Below are 23,919 nucleotides of genomic sequence, written 5' to 3' on the forward strand. Positions count from 1 at the left end.
AGTATAAGTGCTTAGGTAAACATAAACAGTCATCATACTTTGACAGTTTTTGTTTGTTACCGTGGCTGCATTTTATTAACAGCAATAGCAGCTGGTTGAATGTGTTCGGTGTTTGATACATTTCTTACTTACAATAGAAAAACCGAAGGAAAACACAAGTCAGAAAATGCAAAGCGACATCAAGTTATACAGAGCCTCCTTGGATCGTTTTTAGTTAGTAATTAATTATAGCTTTTTTGAGGTTAATGTTTTTGAAATTGTGAACATTTTAAACTGCACACAATTATGCTCAGGTGGGAAGTAAATAGTAACGCGACAAACATTTACAGTACAGACATTTTGTATTATTTATAATGACTTTTCCCAATAGAAAGTGAAAGATTCCTAAATACTACCTTCTAATTCTTTGCATCCAAATTAAGAATGAAGCCTTTGGTTTTCTGAATGAGCAATTTGTCAGTCCCAGACTTGTGTAAAATTATATATTAAATACACGGGAGAAAAAAGAAATGTGTTAACCAGATTATTCTGCCTTTTATTGCAACTGTGGTACCATTCATTGAGCGAAAATTGTAAATGGTACTTTAGCTGAAAACTCCTGACAGAAAGGGTACCATTTCAAAAAATGGTTGAAAATTCCTGAGTTAAAAGAACCAAAGTGTTACCTATCAATAGCCAATCGAGTGCGTTTTTAAGACTTGCAAGCCCATCCACTGATCTCTCAGTAGAGTGCAAAACTTCATGATGAGAAGACGGCACCTGCAAATATTTATTTATTTATTTATTTATTTGATCTGCATGTTAATAGCAACGAACATAAAGGAAAGAAGAAATGTTAAGGTGGGTATGACGCCGTTGCAAAGTTAAGCGGCATCTTCGGGACTATGTTTTTAACAGAATACAATTGTATTAATATTTGAATACATAAAACCTAAATCCCTACAACACTATCAACTCGAGGAGACGGCAATATCTTTACAATACCGTTTAAAATTCAAATGCCTGTAGCATCTTAGACTTAGTTATATAGTAGTAAATATAGACTTTTTGATTATCTTCATTGGTGTGTGCTTACTGTGTTTCTCTTGACCGATACGATAGATGATAGCTACTGTTAATTCGTTGGTTTGGTAAATTAATAGGAAGGCAGTGATGAAAAGTTACAGTGCCTTGTTCTTGCTGATATTTCAAGTATTTGTGTTTCATTTACTAACAGTCACGTTTACTAGCGATCATTGTTTAGTAGGGCGATTTTATATAAAATTTGACTTATTTAAAAAATGACCTATAAAATGATCACTTATGTAATAGTCAGCTCGGATAATCTCATGCATGGCAGTTTTCAGATTGTGAGATGCCAGTGTTCATTAGTTAGTTCTATCACGGTATAGAATAATAGTGGCGGTTTCAAAACCGTGGCAGTTTATACCGCGGTTTACCGTAAAACTGGTATACACCCTATGAAGGTGTCGGGGTCCAATACAAATCCGCTATATATCGATGGCTTCGATATAGTGAGAGGTCCATAGAAAATAACAAATAGTGTACAAACACTCCCTCGTTTTATTGTGAGCGTCAGGGTCCAATATAAATCCTCTACGCAACCTGCTTTTCCTAATTTTTCATATAAAAAGCAGCACACAGTTTTAATTCGTACTGTAGAGGGTAATTGCTTCTCATCAACTTTAGTCTCCAATTACTTTCATGAATCTTCCTCTCCTTTCTCAAATTATCAAAGAGCTATATCGAAAGAATCCATTCTCAACATAGAAGGCCTGTTGCTAGGGAGCTGACGTCACTACCCTGTGACTTTTGCTAGTACATTACTTAAAAAATCACTTCAGCAAGTACATATTTGATTTGCTTTGTATTATTGTGGAATGCATGTGCATAGGATAACAGTACGATATTAATGCCTTGTTTTTGATTGTTCTGTATATTTTTGTTTGTGCTGTGCAGTACGAAATAAAAAACAGTAATTCTTAGTGAAATTGTGTATATATAGTGCAGCTAAGGCATGCGCAGTTAGACTGTAAAAATGGGGAGCCAACTCCAGGACCTTGATACATCCGAATCCGCAGTATAGCGAGTGGCGAAATAACAAGGGGTGGGTGTGTATAAAAAAAAAAAAAAAATATAATATATATATATATATATATATATATATATATATATATATATATATATATATATATATATATAGTGTGTGTTTTGTTAATCATAGATTATATATATATATATATATATATATATATATATATATATATATATATATATATATATATATATATATATATATATATATAATGTTGAACGGATACATATGAAGAACTTAAAAGCAATAGGATCAATAAATCGGTAAAAGAGGTTAAGGAAATTGCGGAGAGACTATACAATAAAGGCATTATATCAAAAGAATTTAAAAAAATACATGCAGCCACATAATGCAAGAACAGGCCTAGCAAGAGGAAATCCTAAAATGCACAAAGAAAATCACCCTATGCAAATGATAGTCAGCACGATTGATAATCCAACACACTTAATAGCTGAAATAGCAGAAAAACAACTTGGGTCACACGCTGAGAAATTACCAAGCTATGTTAAGGATACAACACAATTTTTAAAAAGACTTGAATCACTAAAGCACAACCTTCTAGAGAAAACAATTTTATTTTGCATGGATGTAAAATCCTTGTATCCAAGTGTCCCTTGTAAAGAAACTTTAGAAGCTTGTCAAAAAGCACTAGATAATAGACTAGATAAATCAATACCAACAGCAGAGGTGCTGAACATGATCAACGTAGTTTTAGAAAAGTTATTTTACAATTGTTGATAAAAATTATAAACAAAACGATGGTACAGCAATAGGATCTAAATTAGGAATGCATTTTGCCAGTACATACATGGGGAAATGGGAAGAACAAATACTTAGAAAATCAGAAAGCGAACCTTTAGAATACATTCGTTTTGTAGATGATATTTTTGGGGTTTGGACACATGGAGAAGAATCTCTTTTCCAGTTTCATAAAGTGGCAAATTAAATACACAGTAATATTAAGGTGGACTTTCGATGGACAAGAAATGAAATAGAATTTTTAGATACCATAGTAAAACTTGAAGAAGGTTCAACTGAGACTGACCTCTTCTATAAACCTACTGACATGCACCGCTATTTACACATGTCCTCTGCACATCCAATACACACTAAAAGGGTAATCCCAAAGGGTCTAGGAATAAGAATACGAAGAATATGCTCTAAAGAAAGTGACTACGTAAAACAGAGACATGTATTAAAAACAAATCTTAAAATAGGATACAACGAAAGAATTACAGAGACAGAGTTAAGAAAAGTGGATAAACTAAAAAGAGATGATCTACTAGATTATAAAAATAGAGATAAAAAGGTCAAGAGAGTCCCATTAGTAATGACGTACTCTAAACTTTTGCCCAATATTTCTAAGATAGTTTGGAAACACTTGCGGATTCTACATAATTCAGAAAAATTGAAAAAAGTGTTTCTTAAGGCCCCAGTTGTAGCATTCAAAAGAGAAGCTAATTTAGGTGATATTCCAGTTCACAGTAAACATAAAAGAATAATTGACAGAGTAGGTTCTACAAATACTTGCACTAGTACATGTAAAGTTTTAAATACATGGACAAATGTAAAATATAATTAAACATAAGAACACTACATATCCACTAAAAACTAATATCTACTGTAAAAATAGCAATGTTGTTTATGGAATAGCCTGTGAAAAATGTGATGAAATAAAATATGTTGGAGAGACTAGAATAACTTTATATAAAATAATTCAGAACCACCTTTCATTAATTAGAAATAAAAAAAAATTAATGAACCAATAGTACAGCACTTCACCAGTCAAGGACATGACATAAATGATGTAAAGTTTGTAGTATTAGAACAGCTAAAATTAGACAATGCCACATATAGAAGAATAAAAGAAAGTAAATGGATAGATAAATAGACTGAACACAATTATGCCAGTGAGAATCAACAGAAAAGAATGAACTAATTAATTTCAATAATTATAGAAAAGTTAAAAACAATTAAATAGACTAAATTAGTTCAAAAGTTGTGCATGCTGATGCACTGGGGAGACCATATCAAGGCTGATCCTCAGAGCCAGCATTGCATGATAATATAAATTTAAGTTTATATAAAATAATGTTAATTAGAATTAATATAGATTTAAAGATATAAGTAAAAATGATGTCACATATAGAACACCATTACATCATGTAAGAATAAATCATGGATTTGAATATAAACAATAACAAGTAGTTGTCATGCCGTCAAACACCTATAAATACAAACACAGCTCCCTTGAGAAGATATGTACAACATATCTTGCAACCCGTTGGGGCAGCGATAATTTGAGCTTATTATATATATATATATATATATATATATATATAGATATATATATATATAATATAAATTTTATTTACGTTGAAAGAAAACTTCATAAAGTAAACTTCAGTATCAGGTTTTTGTAGCTGTTGCCAGTACAAATTGGATATCTGGTGCTACAGTTTTTCAGTGATGGGTGTGTTTGTTTATTTTTTAGTCCTTAACAGAGGTCTTCTCTAAGATTGCCGAGGAGAATGTACAAAAGCTCTTGGAGCTGGAGCCTGAGTCTGTGCGCCTGCAGTGCCTAAAGTGTAAACTGGAGTTCTCACCAGGAAAGCCTGAGGAGCAGAGGAGGCTCCACTCTCTCAACAAGGCCCGAGGGGAGGAGATGGAGGAAGGGGCAGAGATAGCTGGTAAGCAAGCTCCAATGCTGAGCTGTCACATGTCGGAATAATATATGGAAAAGTTAAAATAACCTAGAATGGGCAGTACATGATGTATAGAAAAATGTGTGTAGTGGTATCAGGTTTCAATAAAAGCACACATAAAAAGACCTACTGCTAAATAATGCAGGGGTCCCTGAACTCATGATGGTGGATAGTCAGCATCCATGGAAACCAAACATCAAGCCATTCAAACAGTAGTTGTTGGTTATTATTATTATTATTATTATTATTATTATTATTATTATGTTCCGTCGAAACACCATGAGGTAGATCTTCCACTTATGTCGCTGAAGCTCAATCCGAGGCATCTCTCAATGGTGCTGAACTGTGTATTGGCTTGGTGATGTTGACTAATGGTCTCATGAGAGGCAGGCTCTAATTCACGCCATTAGAGGTAAAAGATGTAAATATATGCCTTTCTTATTTTACACTGGTACTTCTCAGGTTTTCTTTTTAAGACAGCTACAGCAGTCTGGGTACAAGCAGCCTGGTCCAGCTTTCAGAGTGGCATCAATTTAAAGTACACTACAATTTGTCACAATTAACTGAAAGTCAGGCAGGGGGTGTTCAGGTCAGAACTGAGCTATGGAATATTGAGCTACAAGTCTACTAGCTCTGGGCAGACTTCACCTTTCATTAGCACTGAATTAATATGAACCAAAGAAACAGAAAAGAAAGCCCCCAAACAAAAGCTGAGTAGAAGTAGCTTTGAACTACATTGTATGCAGAGAGGAACACATGCAAGGATTGTTTTATCAGGATAAGACACTCCAGGTAAAAACATTTAATGAACGATCCCGATACTGCTCTGAGGCTAATGGTCGAGGTCGTGCTTTAGGGGGCCCAACAGGCTTGTTCTCAGCATTTGTGCTATGAGCTTTGACATGCAACACACAGTCTTCACCCAGGTGTGTGAATTCAACAGCTTTACAAAATTAATCTTATTAAAATTATCAGTGTCTGCTGAGTTCACATGACCTTTCACTGTGGGAATTCTTTCTAGAGGGTAATGGGTTCGTACTACTGTATGTATTTCTACTGCAACACAGGTATTATAACCAAGAGTTAAATCAATTGTCTTGCTTTTTTTATAGGATCGAAGTAGATTATCAAGTCACAAGTTGCTACTTTTCCAGACTTTCACTCTGATAAATAGCCAAATAACTTCTCGTGCAGCTGTTGCTTGGATCACACCTATGCTTCAGTCTAAAGTAAAAATTAAGTAAACTTAAAATGATAGGGACTTGTGAGAATAATGTTTGGCAAGGAGAGATGAGAATTTTTTTTATATCATATCCTGTCTATCTTATCTGATTTTTGCCCCATTGGTTAGCTCAGCACTTTTTGTGTGTGTGTGTGTGTGTGTGTGTGTGTGTGTGTGTGTGTGTGTGTGTGTGTGTGTGTGTGTGTGTGTGTGTGTGTGTGTGTGTGTGTGTGTGTGTGTGTGTGTGTGTGTGTGTGTGTGTGTGTGTGTGTGTGTGTGTGTGTGTGTGTGTGTGTGTGTGTGTGTGTGTGTGCGTACAGACCAGAAGAGCCACTTTCATAGACTTCCCAGAATCTTACTCAACATTGATGTGTGGTCCAGAATTCACCTGTAAATATGTGTATAACAAAATCACCCTCTGAATAAATGAGAAGGGGAACTAAATTTAGATTAAACAAGTCACAGGTTTTAGGAACGATAGAAAAAAAGAAAACCTTCTAGGTTTCTAATGCACTAGAACAAGAGAGCACAACATGCCAAATACCTTCAGGTCAGCTATAACAAGTAAAGGCAAACTTTAGATATTCTATTTGTGATTGATCTTAAAAAGGCCCAATAAGATTTCCCCTGCTGAGCTTTGTTTACTTCACTTTCTATTGAGTTTTTATTATGTGGGACAGAAGGGGTGATTTGATGTAGGGGACTGTCTAAAAAAGTGTGTCTGCTTTGAAGAGGCCACAGTGAGTGTCTGTTCAAGGCAAGATGAGTTTCCTCAATTAAAAGCATTGTTCACACCCTTTTAAAATGTGCATGCTTGGTTGGTGCTTACAGCTGTTTGTTGTCTGGCGTCTTGTAAAATAGATGTGGAGCTGTTAACTTTTTGCTTTGAAGTTACGGCCCCAATACACACGGTTTAGGATTTATTTCCTCTTCCCAAATAAGTTGCCATTGTTTTCACTTAGACAGTTGTCTTCAAGTTTAGAAAATCTGTCACAGCCCAGACAAGAAGGTAAAACCTCTGTTGTTAACAAGTTTGTGTCATCAGTATCACCTGTGTCTTGATAACAGCTCATCCAATTGTGATGAAACTTGGTATCGACATTATTTACAGTACATTTAATGACTGCTTGACATTTGTTATAAAAGGTGTTTGACAGACTGGTACTTGATTGGCTAAATATTGGTCAAGGTACCTTAATTTTTAGAATATATCTCACTAAAATTGAGGACATTTCTAAATGCCATATACAGGTTGCATCTTGTATACAAGAGTGTGCAGTATATTAAAAAGAAAATACTGTTATTTAATGTTGTATTTGCAGCTGTGGCACTAGATTTATATTTCACTGTTTTCTGTTCCAGGCACAGCTCTTGTCTGCCCAGCATGCACCAGTGACCATGTGGTCCAGCTTGCCAGCCAATCAAAACATTGCACCAGTAGCCCGGCGCCAACCCTCTCGGAAAGGACTTCCAGTGTGCTGCAGATTGCCTTTGTTGACAGCAACCCTCCCACAGAGGAGCAGGTCAGCAGAGGGACTAATGATCAAAAATAAGCTGTCAAAGAAAAAAAATAAACAGAAATTGCTTGATATTACAATTCATAGAATAACTTAAACATAAGAAAATAAATGGTCCTTTCCACAAAACTCTTCCTATGTTAAAATGGTTGTTTTTTTTTTTCTGTAGTCCAAAATTTAAAACATGTCCTTCTCATTGTATTCTAATCTGGTAATTTCCCCCTTCAGTGCGAGTTGAAGAGATAGTTCTATTAGCCCGCAATCCTAACTGGGGCTGACAGAGTCCCAAGTGAAAAACATTTGATCTCGATCTGCTGCTGGTGAAAATAATCAAGTCTGATTGCTTTCAAGTCAGTTTCCCAGATGTAAACATGGCATTACTAATTGGGAGTAATTACCAAAAATGTGAAATATAATTAATGAATTACATTCATCAGTTTATAAATGGTTAAATGAAGTGCCTTATGCACTTCAGTTTCAACTGCACATTGATGAGAATCTGTGAAAAGTGGTACTGCTAGTACAGGGTAGGAAAGGTGTACAGATGCTTTTTTTTTTTTTTTTTTTTTTTTTTTTTTTTTTTTAAGAGGCACTGCGTGTTAAGAACTGATGAAGCTTCTCTCCTTGTCTTAAGGGTGCTGGAGTTTGGGCAAAGTTTCCCATGAGCAGCAGCCCTCGAGAAAACATCCCAGTTTTGGAGGATAACGGGACTGATGACGATACGTTGAAGATGAATGAACACAGTAATGTAACTGAAACAGACTCGTTTCTCACGACTAGAAACCTGAGTTTCTACATTGGAGAAGAGGAGATGATGACGGAGGTGGGGCGAGACAGCTGGAGAGACGAGGGCTGCGAGGCTTCATTTAATAGTAGCGACTCACAGCTAGCGAGTTTCTGCACAGCCGACCCCTCAACACCTGTGAACAAGAGGGGTTCCTTTACCAGCGGGATGTCGGGGGAGATCCTGTATAAAGGAGACAGTTTGGCTGAGAGCTATACCCGCAGCATGCTGGTGGTACCTAAACCACCTTCAGAATATGGGGAAGAGTCAAGTGAGGGTGAGGATTTTAAAATGGAAAACAACTAGGCGTTGGAAATAGTTTTTTTTTTTTTTTTTTTTTTTTTTTTAAATGTAGTCATCGGCAATGGTTTTATACTCCGGTTTTCTCCCCAATTTGGAATGCCCATTTATTATTTTATCTCAGTTCACTGTTTACAACTCGCAGGCGACTCGGAAAACGGAGGCTGAAACACTCGCCCCGTGAAACATGCTCCTGTCAAGCCGTCATTTTTCGCACTGCAGATCCACAGCGAAGCCATCAGACCTATAGTGCCTGAGGACAACACAGATCTGAATGGTTCCACTGCAGACCCGTAGACGCCCTATCAGCCACAGGGGTTGGTGGTGCACGGTGAACCATGGAATACCCTGCCGACCTAAGCCTTCCCTACCCGGGCGGCGCTTGGCCAATTGTGCGCCTCCCCCTAGGAACCCACGGTCACAGTCGGCAATGTCGTAGCCTGGATTAGAACCTGCGATCACTAGACCATAGGGCGCATCCTGCACTCCACGCGGAATGCCTTTACTAGATGCATCGCTCGGGAGCCCAAATGTTTTCTTTTGAATACATACAGCAATCAGCTTTGAGAAATCTTGGCAGAAGGAAATGTTAGCATTACATATAATTATCTAAGCATAGGCAACAGTAGGGAATAGTATAGAACACATATTAAATGACTAGGAAATTGAGTAGTATTAAAATAAAAAGTAGATGTTATAAAGTATCCCTTTTAGAAATTCACATAATGCTAACCTAAACTGGATCCTAACAATCTGTTTAATACATGTGAAGCCAGATTTCAATATCAAATGTAAAGTACTGTAACCTAGCCAGGCAGAAATGGTCTGTCACACTTGCTCCAAAGTGGCTGAGTAAAATGTTTACCACAGAAATGATTCGGTGGTAGATTACAAAGCAAGCAGCTAGAAATGCTTGACCTTTTAGAAAAGCTCAGGTACTTGGTAATAGAAATCTGTCGCTGTAATAAGTGCACGTCAAGGGTAGTACCAAACAGTCAACCTTAGAAACTGGTAGTTGACTAATTCTACTTCATGTAGTTATAATTGTGAAGCGTGCGGCTTCAGGTGGACACGGTGGCACTGTGGTTGCAATCCATTAACCTAGAAATCATTGAAAAGACAACAAAGACACAACAAATAGTAATCTCCAAAAAATGAGATGTTACAGAAAATCTTAAAAGTGTCTTTATTAGCCATTTTATCGTGTACAATGACGGTTTAGAACATTTAATAAATGGTTTTAAATAAGTCCCAAGGAGTTTTAAAATCGTGCACAACCAACAAAGTATTATGAAACCATACATTCACAAACAGCACTAGACAAGCACATGATTTATTAGTATTTTTTTAACTGGTGACGAGTCGACCTATTCTCCTCCGTTCTACCCCTAGTGCAGATTAGCCAGTAAAAAAAAAAATTGATAAATGTGCAAAAGCCCCCAATGTAAATGACTTAATCTAAAGTGTTTGGACACGGCTAAGGTCAATTGTGTTTGTTCTGCAATTAATCTGCCTTGCAGTTTATCATACTTATTCTGCAGACCTGTATTGCTGTTGCTTTGCTCAACAGATTTCTTTTGTAGGGTGAGGTGGTTAAAAGCTGCTTTGTGATTAATCTGTGGCTCTGTGTTCCAGCTCAATACAACCTCTTCACAGAAGATTTCCAGAGAGTGGATCACAGGCTCAAGCTGTTCTTTGATGTTGAGGTGTTTGAAGAGGGCACAGAGGAGCTGCAGTGTTTCCTGAAGGCAAGAAACATTTTACATACTGGTGTCTCTTTTTACCAACCAAGTGGGCCTCATTTATGAAAGGGCACTAAATATAGAGTTACCGTGCACGTACAGTGGCTCTCAAAAATATTCACCCCCCCCTTGGACTTTTCCATATTTTATTGTGTTGCAACATGGACTCAAAATGGATTCAACACAAAAAAAGTCCATAATGTCAAAGTGAAAAATAAAATCTACAAATTGTTCTAAATTAACTACAAATATAAAACAGAAAATAATTGATTGCATAAGTATTCACCCCTTTTGCTATGACACACCTAAATAAGCTCTGGTGCAACCAATTGCCTTTAGAAGTCACATAATTAGTTGAGTGGAGTCCATCTGTGTGCAATTAAGGTGTTTCACATGATTTCAGGTTAAATACACCTGTCTCTGGGAGGTCCCCCACAGTTGGTTAGTACATTTCCTAACAAAAACTACATCATGAAGACGAAGGAACATTCAAAGCAAATCCGGAATAAGGTTCTTCAAAAGCACCAATTGGGCAGGATATAAGAACATTTCCAAGGCATTGAATATCCCCCGGAGCACAGTAAAGTCCATTATTAAGAAATGGAGAGAACGTGGCACAACTGTGAATCTGTCTAGAACAGGCCGTCATCAAAAACTGAGTATCTGCGTCAGGGCCTGGAAAGTTTGTGAAGATAGAGGGCAAAATGGATGCAGCAAAGTACAGAGGAATCCTGGAGGAAAACCTGCTGAAGTCTGTAAGAGACCTGGGACTTGGGAGAAGATGACCCCAAATGTACAGCCAAAGCCACACTGGAGTAGCTTAAAAACAAAAAGGTCAATGTCCTGGAGTGGCCCAGTCAAAGCCTGGACCTCAATCCAATTGAGAATATTTGGAAGTAGTTGAAAATTGCTGTTCCCCAAAGGTCCCCATCCAACTTGACGGAGCTTGAGCAATTTTGCAAAGAACAATGGGCAAAAATTGCAGTGTCCAGATCTGCAAAGCTGGTACACGCTTATCCAAATAGACTCATGGCTGTAAGTACTGCCAAAGGTGCCTCTGTCAAATATTGACTCAAGGGGTTGAATACTTATGTAATCAATTATTTTCTGTTTTGTATTTGTAATTAATTTAGAACAATTTTTAGAATTTTATTTTTCACTTTGACATTATGGACTTTTTTTTGTGTTGATCAGTGGCAAAAACTCCTAATGAAATCCATTTTGATTCCATGTTGTAACACAATAAAATGTGGAAAAGTCCAAGGGGGGGTGAATACTTTTGAGAGCCACTGTAAATATATATATAATATATATATATATATATATATATATATATATATATATATATATATATATATATATATATATATAATATACACACACACACACGCACACACAGTTGTAATCAAAAGTTTACAGTTTCTCAAACAAATTATAGGAAAAGTTACAAGAAATAAATGTCTACAATTATTTATTTCAGCAGCTTTCTTGCAAAACTCCATAGGCTAATTCCAAAGTATTCCTACCCTTTGATGCTATGATAGTATTGTCTAAAATGAGCTAGAAATTTCAATATGATAATGCAGAACCTAATTCTAGGGAGAAGCATTGCTTCTGAGCCACTGAGTGTTGGTTATAGGCCTCTTGCACAAACACATATGTGGAAGCTCAAAAACTGTCACTCACCCAACGATTCACATCTGCCTAGTCTCACATCTTCAGTCTGTCAGACTCATACACTGACAGCAGTTCAACAACTAGTACAGATAGCAGTTAACAACTACCATCAGATGGATCCAAGGAAGGTGTTAACTGCCCAGCAGGAGTGTCCGGTTGTACTAGTGTTTGATGTGTGGATCAAGAAAAAATATCTTTAATGTTACTGGTACTTTTATTTTGAATTTCAGTTACCTCGTAAACAAATAACATATTTAAATATTTTCAAATAATAATTGCTTTCAACAAACCATATTTAAATATTTTCAAATAATAGTTACTTTCTGCAGTCTGTCATTATTAATCCAATTATTTACAATTTGTATTTCATTATTCAAATAAGTTACTTTTCACAAACCACCTTTTATAGCTATTATCATCTATGGGTAGGTCAATATGTCCTCCACAAGCACACGTTATTGAGAGTATTGGAACCCTCTCTACCTTTCTGTGTCACATTTACATTCTTATGGTCCTCAGTCAAAAATAGGTGATCCCTATTCAGGGTTTTCAATTAGTTTTGAAGCATGTGGCACTTACAAGGTAGTAGGGGACACCAATATCATCAAGGCGCATTATATTTGCTAAAAGAAAAAAAAATCAATAAATTCTCTTTCACTCAACTTCAAATATACCCCTACTGCTTTAAATCACACAAGTTCTACAGAGTAGTGTGCAAATGTATGTGACCACCCCACTAAAAATGACCATTCTAAAGAAGTTGAGAACACAGATAGCTAAACTATATGAATGCAGTAAACATCCATATATAATCAACAATAGTTTAAATATTTCATGTGATATCTGTTGATACTCTCATTGAATACTGGAATGGGTAACTTGACATATTATTTATTTAGCTGCTTCCTTTATCCAAGGCCACCCATCTGTTTGGTTTATTATTTACTTTGCTTCAGTCACAAATAAATATTTAAATACATAGGCAATAATATTTATAATGTTGTATTTATACAGCAAACTGGGAATTATGGCTTAGGCTATTTGAATAGGAACAGAATTCAGAAACGTGAAACAAGATTTATACTGTATAGGGAACTAGTAACTGATGCTGCTTCTGAACAAAGTAAATGCATACTGTACTGTTAACAGTAAAAGAAAAACACTGGTTTAATAATGCAAATGTTTGATTTGCATCCATTAGCGACTTGTGTAAAAGGTCTCTTGTCTTCTGTAATAATAAATCAAAAGCAATATTTATAACAATTTGTGAATTTAATGAAATACTATTAATATTCGAGGAGGTTGATTAAAGAAACGTAGTCTCAAGAGTTGTTATCAATACTTCAGATATATAATACTTCAAAAATACTATTTATCAATTTCTCCATCTTTTTTTGTGGACCCGGCGTAACAAACCTGCTGTTGGACACCAATGTGGAATATGCAGTTAAACTGTTTCCCGCATCAAGCAAAGATGCGATTTAAAAAAAAAAAAAAAAAAAAAAACTAATTCAAAAAAAACTTTTGTGAGTGTCGTAAAATACTGGATTACGATATTAACGAAATATATGGACATTTTTAACAAACTGCGGTATGGACGTATCTTATTCTGATATTCACGCAAAATGTTATTTTGGATATTAATAACTTACAGTTAATGAGAGCTCAACAATACACATTTACACACAAAATGGAAGGTATGTGTCACAAATACCTGCATTGTTCATGACGTGCACGGTTTTTCTCAAGATTTTTAAATATACTTAAACAAAAAATAATTCATTTGTTTGTGTGCGTATAACATACTATTTTTTTTTTTTTTTTTTTTAAATGACCGCAATAAAATAACTTTTCATAACAAAGATAAACTAGAGTAAATATTACGGTGCCTATCAATACCATGTATTGTAATCTGACCCAAATTTTTTTTTAGAGTTGGCGTGCTGTCTCTCAAAAGTCTTCCTCAGATCCCCTGTCCTTTTTGTCTTCTGCCGACAGCTGACAAGGGATCAGCTGGTATCCCAGGATACATTTCTTCTTAAAACTAGAACTAACTATGTACATACATACCTAGAACTACCACAGCTGTCTTTTTTTACATTCTATTAAAATGTATAAAACTACTGCAGCGTCGCGCACTACAAAACTGTTCTGTGTTAAATGTAGTCAAAACAGCGTGTTTATTTTAACATACCAAACACCGTGCGTACCTTTTACCTTTAAACTGTCAGTTTCACTGTCGACGCCATCAAGATCCATAATTGTATACATATAGAGCTCCATAAGACGTTGGGACCCAACTCTATATCTATATTGAGTGATATATATACTATATATGTGGTATATATATATATATATATATATATATATATATATATATATATATATATATATATATATATATATATATATATATATATATAAAACCACAGGTGCCTAGCTGCCAAATCTGAAGAAAAATGCATTTAAAAAACGTGATGCGCCATACGCCACAGGGTAGTTCTACTGTTAAAGGAAACCGTCTCCATGCATGACATAACTGCCCCAATATTTCAGAATGAAAGGAATACTTTTTTTTTTTTTTTTTGGGGGGGGGGGGGGTACAATAATACCCGATAATAATCATAATTTTAACAATAGCAGGCGCAAATATTGTTTGATGTGGATAAAACCAAGCTTATGCTGTAATTGTATTAGTCTTCTTTCTGTCACTTGTTCTAGAGTACTGCTTATCCAGTTAATAAAACTATGATATTGTGGAAGGGTGGTGAGTAATTCACTGATTTGGCAACACCGCACAGGTGCCCAGTTTTATTTCGGGCTGCTATTTTTCTTTTAGCCCGTAGATGGCGCTGTGGGTCTGTGGTCTGTACACAATACTGGCGCCCTGGCAGGTGCTTCGAAACAATAATTCAAAACAGAAGGCACAAAGAAACAGGGAAAATAAAACAGTAACAAAACTACAAAGAAAAGGTGCTGCCCTTGACAGCTATATCCCAGTCGCCGCTACCCGTGCGACTCGGATCACCCTCCTACACTGCCGGCTAATTAGCCTGCTTCGTTACAATACTCCGGGGTCTGCCCAAGGGTTCCCCGCTGTCACTGTCATGCTTTGACACACTCGATTTCGGTTTCTCCCAACTGGTTCTCGGCCTCGACCAGCGCTTCCGCACTCTCGGTGCGTTTAAAGGGCAGACCTGAAGAAACAGCAGAGCATTATTTTATATGGCTAACAATCTCCCAAGACTCGCCTCTCAGCCATTCAGAGAGGGGAAAAGTCCACACACCCACTTTCCCACCTCCCCATGTCACTGCCATGACTCACAGGCGGTTGTTGGACGACTGCCGCCCTCTTCCGGCAGCCCTTTGATCACGCCAGCAGAGTCAGCACAGATCTCCCCCTGCTACAGATATATTGAGGAACTTGTTCCAAAATTTGCAATTCATTTGAAAGACTTCATGATTTATGTCAAACTCATCAGTCTGCCTCACCATACTCCCACTGCTTTCCTAATTTGATGGCATTTATCTCTTGCTGATGGGGAGAATGCAAGCAGGGGCTTGACAGAACAGTAGGGAGGCTGATCAGTGTTTTGGAACGATTAGATTAAGACGCAAATATGCAAGCAATGTTTCATTTATCTCCCTGTCTTTCACTCCAGTTCATAACTTTTACAAAGGAGTCCTGTATAGCAGTGCATCAGAGGATTAGCAAACTTGATGAATATTCTGGTGAAGATGGGTTAGTCCTATAAATTGGAAACTGGAGCTCTCCACAGCAACTAAATGTGCTGTCCTCAGCAGGATAATTCTTTTAATTGGGCTAATTTATCATTTATGTTGATTAAAATATATATTTTTATTATTATTATAGCTGTTATTCCAGGTGGATCGGTGCTTACACAAGTTGTGTGTGTTTTATTTGTTACCACACGTACATATATCCACACTACCTGTACAATACATGATCAGCACACATTGAAACCATGTTAGTGCAATGCACTTTATTCTCAGTCACATTTCTAAAAGGGATGCTTGCTTATTACTTAAGTAGCATGAATATGGTACCATTATTATCATCCATAACTATTACACGCTCTGTAGTGTTAGATTTAGAAATATGACAAACTTAATAAATTCAATGATAAATGTTTCAACTAGAGGTCTTTCTCAGTGTCTTCAATGAATTAGAGAAATACTTTGTCATTGAGTGTATTAAGTTGATGGTTCCATTGGAGGTTCAATGACAGTGATTCAGAATGTAAAATTATCTCTACATAGAAACTCCTTCTCAATCTTCTATGAGCTATGAAATAACTTAATTGATTTATATAAATGTCAGAATTTTCTATTATTAAAATTACAGATTATTTTTAGAACCAGGTATCAACAACCACCAAGTCTATTAAACCAGTGTAATACCCCATAAAGAAGACTATTCTGTGTAACCTCCACTCCTCTACACCTGGGAGAGAGTGCTCTGTTTTCATTTGTAGATTGGTGGAATATCAATGTATTCATTGAGTGAATGGGAGATTCAATCTAATAATTCTCATAACCCCTGCAGCCCTAAAGATGCCTTGAGTTATATTTTGACCGAAACAACATTAATCTAATTATGAATGTTTTGTGTTCCTGCAGCTGTCAACAGTGAAATTTGGAGAACCAGGGGAGGTTCCTTCACTGTTGGTCGTATCAGACCAATGGATTTATGTCTTGGAGATCTTTTCAGAGATACGGTAAGTGCCACCTCTTTATCAGCCTTTCCTGTCAGATAGCTGTTAGATATTCAGTCTGGAGGAGGGTTTTCTGGAGGAGTAACTGGAGGAGAATTGTTTACAGACTAAGGGATTCAATTAACAAACATATTCATTCAAAGATTACACCAAGTACTGGATTAGAAATATTAAAGATGAAGGTTAACATTGTAAAAGCCCATTCTATAAGTTTTTTTGACTGAATCTTCCCATATAAGTTTAATTTTATTAAGATTTTATTTTTGAGTGCTTTTTAAGAGTGCTAACCAAACTTTTTTAAATCCATTTTCTTATTAGAACCAGCAATTATAGAACTGGTCCCCCTTTTTGTTTTTTTACGTTTGAATTCAGGATATAATTAGCTAAAAAGGGATTTCATATCAGCATACAGCTGCAGCTTTTACTTCTATATTGTGGTCTTCCAAATATCTGAATATTCCAAATTTGAGTATAAAATACATGTAAAAAAATCCCAAATATTCAACAGAAGAATATAGACCAGTGATAACATTGGCCAGGCTTTTAATAAAGATGGATTTTAAAAAATTTGGTGTTATGTACGATTCCAATAACCAAATTATTGATCTTTGGAGAGCTGATAGGATTGCACAGCTATTGTCATTAAGCGTTTGTGTGACCTGACAGAGGCCAGCCATCTGATTGGCTACGGAAGCGCGAGAGCCATCGCATCACAGAACTAAGCTACCTGGAGGTGGGGCTGGGCAGCCAGAGTATCAGAGCTGAGTTTGAGGACAGTGGAGCCGCCTACACGCTGCTGATCCGAGACAGGGAGAAGTGCAAGAGCTTCTTCAATCTGCTTACAGGTAACAGTGAAGTCAGTTAGGTAAATAGACACATGACACATGATCAGGAAATAAGCTGTGTTGTCTTTTAAAGAATACAAAGGAATAAACCTTTGAAATGTTGAAGGCAGTTATAGCAGTTCAAGTTACAGCAATTATGATACTTTCAACATGCAGTTAAAAGTCATTATTGTTGATAAAGGGTGTGATTTGTGTCAACACCGGAATAAAACGCCGTGGGGTTTGAGTTTTAAAAATGAGACAGGAGGCCAATGAAGTACAAATTTGAACAAAGTACAATATTTTTGACATGTGTTAATGTTTTGAAGAATTTTTTTTTTTTCGAACAAGGGTAGATGAATATCAAAATACTAGTACAGTGTCTGAATACGATCAGATGCAAGTTTAAATAGACAGTTAATTTGAAAGCGCAGGGCTGTGTCAGTTTCATAAAAATGATGGGCAGGTCCTTTGAAAGTACAGGGCGGTGTCAGTTTCATTTAGTTTCTGGAGGCTAAGCTGTACTGAGATTTAAAAAGTAGACTTTAATGATGAATCCTTACTGTTTATATATACAGTAGTAGGATGTATCTACTAGGAATTGCTGTAGAAGTAAATTGGGCAGTCAGTTCTAGGACGCCATTTGATCTGATTTTTTTGAGTAAACGTTGAAAAACCCTCCGTAAAATGTGAAATTTTGATTTTTGAGTCAGGAAATGCCATATATATGGCTGCAACAGCATACTGTGCTGCTATGCAATCACATTAACCTGTAGTCATATGATGTGGAATACGTCATGTGTTTTTGGTGCATGCATCCGAGGCCCAGGTGTGCGTATACGTATGCTTCAGCGCGGTTTTACTGGTGTCTTGTCATGATAGCTGGTTTTGTTGATGAACCTGTCACTAAAAAGCAAAAAAAGCATCACGCCGGTGGGATATATTATTATTATTATTATTATTATTATTATTATTATTATTATTATTATTATTATTATTTATTAGCAGATGCCCTTATCCAGGATGACCTTACAAGTTGTTACAGATTATCACTATACAAAGTTTGACATTACAAAATAACACATTACAGATAAGAGCAGTTATAAAATCCAATAAAGTCAGTACATATGAGCTACTGCAAATAAGAGAAAATAAAAAATACAGTAAATAATTATGTTTTGAGAGCGACTTCAACCAAGAGCAGTTACACAAATAGTTAATATGTGCTTTTAAGAATAAAGTCAATTAAGAGCAAGTAGTAAATACAATAAATGGATAAGAATGATTTAAAATAAGAGCAATTAAAAAAATGTAAATACGGTTTACCATTTAGTGCCATACCGCCCCATATAGTTGAGAGTTTTGAGGTTTACAGATGCTGTCTGAACTGGAACTAAGCAACATGTGCAAAACTACAAAACAGAATACCCTTGTCTCAAGCTTCTTCAGAAAGCTCAGTGAAACGTTGGATACCCAAGTTGTTGCTACAGAGCTTGAGTGTATACAGAGCAAGTGTATCACACAGTACTGCACCAACATTCCTATAGGTCTTGTGACCGTGAACTGAAGGTTGCATGAGGAATTGAAGCAGTATTGCACTGGTGAGGTGCAAAACACAAGTAAAAATGAATTTCAGAATGAGCTGCAAGGAGTTCTATAGTTATGTCATCGGTAGAAAAGATTTTATACACATGGCCAAGTCAACCAAGAAGTACCAGACCACTGGTGCTGACAATTAGAGGACATACGATCTACAGTGCATGGTATGTGCACGCTCTCTTGCTATATGATCACCCTAGTCAGTTCCACTGTTATAAATTACTTGGCAAGTCTCTATTCTAACACACAAGATCAGTCAAACTGAATCAGAGCATTGGGATTTGTCTCTAGTTTTTGTTACATTTGTTTTTAATTAAATAATTAAATATTGTTTCAAAGTTGAATACTGTATTAACTTAGGTGAATGCCTCAGCATCCAAATCGAACTCCTAATTTTTAGAACAAAAAGATGATCCTGCAAGTCGCATTTTATAGATAGATAGATAGATAGATAGATAGATGGGCTTCAGTGAGTTACCATTCTTTTATTTAATCTAGGTTTCCCAAAAGTGACATCATAAATTACATCACTAATTATTATATATATATATATATATATATATATATATATATATATATATATATATATATATATATATATATATATATATATAATATATACACACACACAGTGCCTATAGAAAGTCTACACCCCCTTCTAAAATTTTCACCTTTTGTTGCCTTATAGCCTGGAATTAAAATGCATTGTAATAGTTTTTTTTTTTTTCTTTTATCTACACATCCTACCCCACAACTTCCAAGTGAAAAAAATATTCTAGAAATTTGTAGGAAATTAATTAATTAAAAATAAAAATGTAAATAGCTTGGTTTGATAAGTGTCCACACTCCTTGTACAGCAATCCTGAATTAGCTCAGGTGTAACCAATCACCTTCAAAATCACACACCAAGTTAAGTGGCCTCCGCCTATTAAATTGTAGTGATTCACATGATTTCAGGATACATTCAGCAGTTTGTTGGTTCCCTCTGCTGGGTAGTGCATTTCAAAGCAAAGACTCATCCATGAGCACCAAGGCGCTTTCAAAAGAACTCCGGGACAAAGTTGTTGAAAGGCGTAGATCAGGGGATGCGTATAAAAAATATCAAAGGCCTTGAATATCCCTTGGAGCACGGTCAAGAAGATTATTAAGAAGTGGAAGGTGTATGTATGTAAAATTAACATACAGACTATGAAAATAGCAGTCTTTGTAGTTTAGCTAAAGGTAAACTAAAATTCCTATTAGTGATGGGATGTCAGTTCTATTTGGTATATTCATTGTTTTTTCTTTTTTTTTTATACTCAATTATTAAAAATTATGAAACAACTGCATATTTATATATTTCATAAAACAAATGCATAACTGTCCTGTAATCCTGCAAACATTTGAGACACTGATTTTGTGTTTTTGGTTTTTTTTTTCCAGAATATTATTAAAAAAATGTTGATAAGCAACATTTTTAGCTTTTTTTAAAACTTCCTATTCAGGTTACAAACTATTTACAAATAATCGCAATTTTCAATTTTTTTAATACAAAAAAAATATAAAGTTGCAAAAACACACTCACCTTGTTGAACAAGGAATAGGTTACCTATTGAGAGATCCGTCATTTGCAAAAGCATATGCTTTTGCTTAATGATAACTGCTTTTCATTAGTCATAGGTGTCCTTTTTACAAGAGCAGTTTGGAGCACGTTCAGGGTCTCGAGTTGTGCATCCAGTAAAGGCTCTCCACGTGGAGTACAGGATGCGCCCTATAGCCTGAAGATTGCAGGTTAGAATCCAGGCTATGTCACTGCCGACCATGATTGGGGGTTCCTAGGGGTCGGCACAATTGGTCGAGTGCTGCCCAGGTAAGGAGAGATTAGGTTGGCAGGGGAGTCCATGGTTCACCGCACACCAGCCTTCTGGGCCTTAAGAAAAACATGTATGCCATAAGTATTGCTGTATTTTAAATTTAAAAAAATACCTTGCAATTAGAAATTGAACAGTACTTCACATTTATTGCTATGCAGTACACAGTACACACCAGTAAGAGAAAACATTAATTAGATGCTTAAGTAAATGTTATTTGCACATACTGTAGGTGTACAAAAACACGTGGATACTTTGCATAGAACACCAAGTTCAGTTTTTACTTTCATCTGACATTTTGAAAATCTACAAGTAAGTTAAACAAGCAAAAATATTGAGAATTGCTAAACAATTCACACCCCAGTGTAGGAAAGGGGTTCTTAATATGTGTCTCTCAGGAAAGAGCCATTTCAGTATCCTTTGATATAGACAGAGATAAAATGGGCACTTACTACCCATGACATTTCTAGAGCCAAGAACAATGCATATTCAGAATTTTGTGAACAGTTAAAAGCTTTGGTATGCATTTCTGTTTTCTAATAGTCACACATTCAGTGTATACATTCAGTAACTGAAAATGAAATCATACAGCGGGTGTGTACAATTTAATCCAATTTTCTTTCTGTATGTCGTTTTAGAGTTTTGCATATAGCAAGAGGACAACTTATCCAATTAGGATAAAACTTGAAAAAGACTTTCAGTAGTACATGCTTGTTTTGTTAAGAACGTCACTTGAGGAGACTCCTATCAACATTGTTTATGTTAACAGCACTATGAAAAGGTTTATGTGTCAAGAGCATTTGATATAATAGAGCCTGAGTGTCTTAACAAAATTGCCCAAAACTTCTGAATGTCTTAAACAAAACTGCCCAACATTTTTGTCTAAAAGATCCATGCTGACGACCAAAATCATGCAACATTTTAACATTTCAGACTGTGTGTGACGGGGTACTCTCCATCCCTGTGCTTGTGCACCATTCATCCTCCCATCAATCCTTTCAATATTGCCAGTCCCTGCTGCTGAAAAGCATCCCCATAACATGATACAACTGCCATACTTTACGGTGGGCATGGTTTTACCTGGCTGGTGTGTAATGTTTTATTTGCACCATACATACCGATTAGCATTCAGGCCAAAAATTTCCGCTTTAGTCTCATCAGACGTTCTGCCAGTATCTTGTAGGTGCTGTTTTGCGAACTCTTTGCGGGCAAGGATATGTTTTTTTTTTTTTTTTTTTTTTTTTTTTTGTTTTTTTCAGCCAGGGCTGGGCTTCTTCTTTGCCACTCTCCCATAAAGGCCCATTTTGTGGAATGCTTTGGAGATTTGTTGATACATGAACATCATCTTCCATCGCAGCCACTGACTTCTGTAACTCATTCAGTCACAGTTGGCCTCACAGTAGCTTCCCTAAGAAGTGCCCTTCTTGTCCGGCAACTAAGTTTAGAAGGGCGGTCTGATCTAGGCAGTGTGATGGTAGTTTCATATTTTTCCCACTTCTGTATGATGGACTCCACTGAGCTCCAGTGCCTTTGAAATGGTTTTGTACCCTTCCCCAGATTTGTGCTTTTCTATAGTCACATCCCTGACTTGCTTAGAATGCTCATTCGTCGTCATTTTGATGATTTCTTTTGAAAGTCTACCATACTGTGGGGGACCATACAGAGAGAGCGGTGTTTATCCTCGCAGATTAATGTGAAGCAGGTGATTCACTAATTTCTTACACAGGTGGAGTCCATCAACAAATTGTGTGACTTGCTGAGGTAATATATTGCACCTGAGCAAATTTAGGCTTGCAATTACAAAGGGTATGAATACTTTCTTAATCTGATCATTTCCATTTTTAATTTTTAGTAAATTGTTGAAAGCTTTTGGAATTTCTTTTGTTTTGACATGATGCTCAAGGCTTTGTAGAACAGTGGGAAAAAAATCATAATTTAATCTGTTTCAAATTCTGAATCTGAGACAACAATATGTGGGAAAAGTTTTGGGGCCTGAATACTTTTTCAACCTACTGTATTTTGTGTGAGTTTTCAGCTTGGAAATAATAGATGTCTGTTATCCGCCTTACTATAAAAAATAACTTGTTAATATCCAACACAAGTATAAGATGTCAGTTATAAATGTTACTACACAAAAATATTTTGTAAAAAAAAAAAAGTTAGACGTTCTGCAGTGAGGCATGGGCTTTTAGAAACTAAGTGATCATTTTCACCTAATTTAACTAAACATTGCAGTACAAGTGCAAGTGAGTCCTATTCCTTTGAGGTCGATGTGATCCAACTGCTGGAAAAGATTGATTGTCTCAAAGAAGCATCAATTGTGTGCAGATGTCCCATTTCCTGTAAATTAGACTACGAGTATGTCGGTGGTCTTGGGAATGTCAATATGTCTTAATAGATTGGTCCTCAATGCAGTTTTTTTTTTTCTTTAAACGCTTAATAGTAACCAGATTCTTCATAACACAAAACTGCTATCACAATTACAATTAGTGCTTGCTTATACTGATAGAATATCTGGAATGTTCTGTCATGACCTTCTAACACAGACATTGACATTTCTGGTGCCAGAGCGTCTAGCCCTTTTGGCAAGCCCCTAATGTTACGGCCTTTGACCTCCAAATAAAATGTTAATTTCCTTGGATCCACACAAACTTTGTTGGGCTAACCAACAAAATTCCAAGAAATTCTCTAGGGTGGTGGTAACAAACACAGAAAGGGATGAATTTGAAGTGACCCTGTGCTTTTATTTCAGCTGGTAAAGATTTTCCAAACTGTCGTTTTTATTTTGGTTTTGCATGTTATGCCCTGTCATCAACTCTGACGGACATTTTCAAATGGAAAGAAATCTGTTTGTTTGTTTTATTTTTA

At 36.1% G+C, this 23,919-nt stretch overlaps 1 protein-coding gene across 3 annotated transcripts in view; it reads left to right on the top strand.

Annotated features, from left to right (window-relative positions):
- LOC121322067 (serine/threonine kinase 11 interacting protein) overlaps positions 1-23,919 on the top strand; it is an 80,003-nt gene that overhangs the window by 45,099 nt on the left and 10,985 nt on the right. For all 3 annotated transcript variants that reach the window (XM_041261556.1, XM_041261557.1, XM_041261558.1), the window contains 6 exons: positions 4,590-4,785; positions 7,385-7,545; positions 8,174-8,600; positions 10,259-10,371; positions 16,684-16,781; positions 17,445-17,623. In XM_041261556.1, the coding sequence (XP_041117490.1) occupies positions 4,590-4,785; positions 7,385-7,545; positions 8,174-8,600; positions 10,259-10,371; positions 16,684-16,781; positions 17,445-17,623 (1,174 nt within the window). The remainder of the gene's footprint in view (positions 1-4,589; positions 4,786-7,384; positions 7,546-8,173; positions 8,601-10,258; positions 10,372-16,683; positions 16,782-17,444; positions 17,624-23,919) is intronic.

Source organism: Polyodon spathula, chromosome 10 (genome assembly GCF_017654505.1).
Source record: "Polyodon spathula isolate WHYD16114869_AA chromosome 10, ASM1765450v1, whole genome shotgun sequence".
Lineage (NCBI taxonomy): Eukaryota > Metazoa > Chordata > Actinopteri > Acipenseriformes > Polyodontidae > Polyodon > Polyodon spathula.